At 38.5% G+C, this 6,000-nt stretch overlaps 1 protein-coding gene across 1 annotated transcript in view; it reads right to left on the reverse strand.

Moving 5' to 3' along the window:
* Positions 1 to 4,383, reverse strand: part of LOC122789698 (glycine receptor subunit alpha-4-like) — a 2,027,820-nt gene extending 2,023,437 nt beyond the window's left edge. The window contains exon 1 of the mRNA XM_044057127.1: positions 3,189 to 4,383. Coding sequence (XP_043913062.1) covers positions 3,189 to 3,259 — 71 coding nt within the window. The 5' untranslated portion in view covers positions 3,260 to 4,383. The remainder of the gene's footprint in view (positions 1 to 3,188) is intronic.
* Between the last annotated feature and the right edge of the window lie 1,617 nt (positions 4,384 to 6,000).

Consider the following 6,000-nt stretch of genomic DNA (forward strand, 5'->3'; position numbering starts at 1 on the left):
GTATGTCAAACAATTCTTTGACCTTAGAGACATTTAGGAATGAAAAGGGTGTAACTGCCATATTCTGGGCACCTGAACTCCTCACTTAGAGACACTTTTCCTAATGTAGTGAGTTTATAACACCAATCCATGGACGCATGTAAGGTCAAAGGTCATTAACTGCACTATATAAGAAATGTGGAGTGAGTACTCACTTTAAAAGAAACAAACTGAAAGAAGTTCCTACTTGTGTTGAACATTTAAGAAATGCTGATGGGGTTAGAATTATGGCATCTCGATGTAGACTACTTTTTTGAAACCTCCATTATCCATAAATGGTGCTTTGGGATCATACAGAGGAAATGTGCATGCACTTCATTTAAATGCGGAATGTTCGAGACATTCTGTATGCTTTAGAGAAACTAAGAGGTGCACTGAACTTGCACTTGTTTTAATGAAACAAATCAGCAGTTCGTAGCATGTCTAATGGAAAAGGGTATGCAATACGAAAGCTAGTTAGTGAAAGATGTATGCATCACTACAGGATTACAAATACTAAAACCATGGGGACATACAAGTACTACTGTGAAACAAACAATACTCATATGTACTGTATACATCACACGTACTTATCACTGCCTTGATATCCCTCATACTTACATAACTAATCAATTTTCTGCTAACATATCCGTTACTTTACATGCTGGATAGTTGAAAAGGATATTTACATGTTGGATCGCTGATAGGTAGAATACTTTCTGCAGTACTCTTACAAGTTGATAATTAACTAATGTGCAGCATGCCTTTTCTGCCATGCTCAGAGATGGACGTTTCATTGGTTTTCATATATAAATATTGAACAGTTCTGTTTTTTAATTCCATTATCTCCTCGTCTCACTGCTTATTTCTCTCAGTATATTTACAGTATGCCTAGCTTCACAGTGTTATTACATATGAAATTTATGTCAAATTAAAGTTCAAAACACAGTTGATAGCCTATTAGTTTTGCAAAAAAATAAAATGCAAGTTTGAGGAATCAAGCCAGAATGTTTTAAGTTATTATGTACAACATCACAGTAAAGACTGTAGGTATACTTTATACTGGGTTATATGGCTTTGCAACAGTCTTGCATCATTCAAAAAATTATTTACACACTTTGGAAGACATATGCACAGATGCATAAATTGCATTCTCCTCAGATCATCTCAAAAAGTGTGTTACATGTGTTACATAACCACTTCATGAGAACACTATACCACATATCTGCAAAGAACATAGAAGTATTTGTGAGCTCACAGCCATTGCTTTTACATATAATCATTGTTTCAGGTTATTTTCGGCAGATCATGTTTGAGTTATCTCCAGACTGTAAACTTCTATACGAATATTTGAAGGATGCATTTACCAGATAGACTGAATACATATGACCTGATATATGAACATATACAGGATGCATTTACCAGAGAGACTAATGTATGTACTTTATCTCCAAGTACAAAATATGATAATAGACATGCAGCATGTGTCCATCCTTTCACTCCAAACCATTATTTGCAGTACCCAGAAAGGGTAAGGTAGAGTACTGTAATTTAAGACTGCTTTGCTTTCCTAAGACATTTTAACACTGTGCTACTGTGGAAGCACTGTAGTGTGTATGTTCTCTGGAAGGCTTTGAACCCAGTATGTCCATGTTATAAAAATATACACCATGTGTATACAATCACATACACAAATCCATTGTTGAAGTTCAACAGAAATTTGTCAGGGACACTGAAAACCGATTGATGCTATACGGGTATACTGTTTACAACTATTTGATCAATTGTACTCTAATGGCTTTCTGGCCAAGTAAAAAAAGTATACATTTCGTTGTGTTTAGTCATGCCTCTTAACCGCTTAGTGTAAGAATTCTCAACAAGGACAAAACAAATAGTGGGGGTAAAGACCCAAAATCAGGGACAGATTTTTTTTTTAATACTGATTTTTAAGCTATAGAAAGTTGCTTGTACAGCACGTTTTGCATTAACATGTATTCTGTGGAGGCTAAGAATCTGAAACGCAAAATGTCGGTCATTATTTAGTGACTGCAGTCCTCAATGATTTACTAGAAAAACATGCATTTTATAAGGAAAAGACCGACAATATCAGGCAAAAAAAGACATTTCTGCGAAATTCAGAATAGTTGAGAGGTATGCCTATAATGTGTATGCATGTGCGTTTGCCCACTTCAGAAACATACTGCAGGAAAAAATTATATTTTTTGTAACTTTACGGATCAACTTTCGAGTAAGGGGTTCTCATGCATCACTAAGAAACCATTGTTACTCAGAAGTCTATCTGTCCAAATCACTTGGCCTTTTCCACAATGCCACTTAAATACATCTTTCTCTCAGAAACATTCCTTTATAAAGTTATAGCCTACCACCTCAGAAGATGAAAACACACAGTTCTTTTAACAGACAGCTGCACCCTTTATTTTCCAAGCCAAACGCATAGGGGATCCTGAACTTTTAACACCAAATATGCAAAAGCAAACTTCACTAAATGTTGCAACTTTTATTCGAACTTGTACACCACTGGCTGTTGAAGGACTGTGAAAATGTCCATAGAAAAGGCGCACGACAGGTGCGTTTCCAAATTAGGCAGCAGACCAGCTGGAATATTTACTCATACACTACCAAAATATGCTAACAGGGTGGTTACTAAGTGTCCTTCATAAGCATACCTGGGAAGCAGTTTAAATATATGTTCCTTATTGTCACACACAAAACACGATTGCAAAACGAATTCATATTTTAAACGTCTATAATTCAAAAATTGCTTTAAAACCATCTGGTGTAAAAGTCGCACACTTGGCTAAACAATCCTGCGTTACTGCTCCGTGTAACAAGAACTTATCATAGAGCTATTACATTTCAAGAGAAAATAATATCCCTCTGCGCAGGTTAATGATTCGGCTAATACACTAAATCTATTTGTTTCCATCAGAACGCACCAGAATTGCACGGGGTCTGACAATCAATAAATGGCTCCAGTCTAGGAGCAGGGTTCGCAGCTGACTAAATTATGTATAAATGAAATGAATGCAGAGTTCAATGTATTGGATCTTCCAACGACAAAACTCACAGGGTAAATGGAAGATTGCCCCCTCCCAGTACCAACACAAAGCAGGATGCCACAAGTCAATACCGCAAACTGTACACCTCACCTAAGAAAAAGGAGTCCTTGCAACAGACGGAGGAGAAGTAACGATGAAATCCTTGGAGTGAGGGCTCTCATCCCGCATGTAGTAATCCTGACCCTGGTCGCCTTAGAGTTGCATTAATAAGCAGAAAGCAAATAAATAACGAGTTCCGAGTGCATCCAGTTTCAGACTTTGATGTGAATACTCCAGTGTTGCTGGCTGTGCTTCTCCCTTACGCTGTGAGAATGGATTCCTCTTCTTACACCCAGACACGCGGAATGGAAAGTGTTAAACTCGTCAACAGCTTTAAAAGCACCAAGCTACAAAAGTGTGGCTTTAAGAGAGGCTCTGCTTGTGCGGAATCTGAGACACTTGGAGAACTCAGCAGCAAAAGGAAAGAAGGAACGGAGACTTAAAGTCTCCCCCGAGAAAGGAATTGCATTTAAAGGAGCAGCGCACCTTTTTTCCAAAGGAGTGGTTAGTGAATTACTTTTTTTTTTGTTAATTCAGCGCTCGCATTAAATCAGTGAACAGCAGTCTGCTAAACGCCCTAGTCGTGTGTTTTTTGGTGGGGTGGGATTGACTCAGATTACTGGGATATCCAATATTACTCTCCAAGGATCTGATATTTGCACTTTGCAGCCACCTGTGAGTGCGCACGATGAATACGTAGGACAGTACCGGTTTTATGCACTGTGGATGCCGTCTTTATCAGTGAACATGATTCTAAATGTTTATCACTAACAGGTGAGATAAAAGAAGCAGCAGAGGCGAAAACAATCAACGTGTAGTAGCTGTACGCGCACACTCCCCTTAAAATTTCAGCTGACGAATCTGGAAATGTTTAATTGATGACGGATCAGGTGTGCAGATGTATCTGGGGAAGGTAGAGCTTGAATATAAGTCCCACTTCTTCAAAAAATAGTTTTTAGTCTGGTAGAGAATAAAAAGAATACGCCAATACAAGTACAATCTGATACATAAAAACATAAGAGCAGTTTATCTTTATATTCTTTAAATCTTCCCTACATTTTAAAGATACTGCAAAGAGCAAATGATAATCTAGGACACTTGCAAAATGCGTCGTCCAGTTATACCCGCACTTTGTCAGTGTAGCAAAGGGGATCAGCGCAAAAAGTTATTAATATGCTATTTCCTATCCTCCAATGTTTGGTAGCCCAATTTGCGACTGTCGGCTGGTGGGGATGTTACCCGTTTATTTCCGTTAACTTTATTACTGACCACTTTTACCAGATTGCCTGCGTTTTCTTAAAAGCAGGAGTGCAACCCGTATTAATCCCCGCCTCAACATCTACCGGCTACCACACGATTGGCTATATCAGATTATTATCCTTCACTTGCAAACAGCAGACGTATTACCTGTGCCCCCCCCCGCCCCCCACTGTCCACGCGCGTGTGGGACAGGTAGCCGTTGTGTAAACAGAGGTATTGTAACAGCAAGACTTTTATTTGTTGCATCAATCATGGATCGTGGGTAGCAGGTGTTCTCAAAAACGAGTGTACGCCTTAAATAACTAATTATAGCCTTCAGTTTAAGACACTCTGGAATAACTATATCGGCAAAACGAGGAGGCTTTGTTACACTGGGGGATTATGTGAAGAGCTGACACAATGCCACGATCTGCAGTCTAATGTTTACCCCCTCGCAGGAAGATACGGGATACACAATCACATACTGTTTTTAGCTTCTGGACGCACAGAAAAAACAGCTGTTGTGAGTACTTCGTCAGGACTGAATCGGTGTCTATCTCCCTGGAGGCAATTCAAAGCTCCTTAAAATATATATGCAGTATAGTAGTCTGCGGACTTTTACTGGAACCCACACTAGTATAAGGCACCTAATAATAACATGGATAAACAAACTTAAAATCCAGTTGATTGTAGGAATGTAGCAGAAGCCAAAAAAATCAGATATTGAGCGGTAATAAATTCAGAGATATGTCAAAACTCATCAATGCCAAGACTTGAACCCAGGGCCCTGTGCACTAGACTCACAGCAATGTACCACTACACCAACTGCGCTGTGGTATTTTACATAGTTGTAACAGTCAGCCTTTGGAAGTGACATATCATCTCAATGTTTAAGTTGTGAGGAAAGAATGCAGTGTGTAGCATTGTGACTTCACAGCAAATGGTTTCCTTGTTCGTTTCTTAGCTGGGGTATCTTATGTGTGGAAGTTGCATGTCCTCACTGCATTCTTATGGGTTTTCATTGGGTAGTCCTGTTTTATCTCAAATCCCAAAGATGTGTGCTAGACTGGTAGGCGGCTTTAAATTCTTCTGAGATGTGATATGGGCCTGGAAATCTACTTCCATAATAAATATCACGGATGATAGTTGATATTTACTAGGCCACTCTAGGAGAGGATTGCAATTCATGAGTGGAAATGGAAGACATAGAAATAATTATGGCCAGCATTAAGCAGTTACATAGGATGCTGTGCTTATTTTATCTCCTTTTATTACTGCTAGAGTGTGACACGGTGACTGCACACATACTTGCAAAGTCTCGATTACAAGGAAAGTCAATGACTCCATATTATTTGTATAGTGATTTAATTACAAGTGGAAAGAGTTTAAATGACAATAGTGAATTTGTTCATTACGACAACACAAAAAACTGTGATAGCAGTTAAGCTAGAGACTGCAGTTACATCTGTCATATACCAACCCACATGTTAAAGAGGGTCTAATATCTGCAATATGAGCTTTGTTTGGTATCTGTAAGTAAAGAATGCACAACTTGTCAGTGTAAGATATAGTTTAGTAAAGACTATTAAAACAAATCACTACTGCCATTTAAGCAAAGAGATAA

Source organism: Protopterus annectens, chromosome 15.part0 (assembly GCF_019279795.1).
Source record: "Protopterus annectens isolate FY-2018-M chromosome 15.part0, PAN1.0, whole genome shotgun sequence".
Lineage (NCBI taxonomy): Eukaryota > Metazoa > Chordata > Ceratodontiformes > Protopteridae > Protopterus > Protopterus annectens.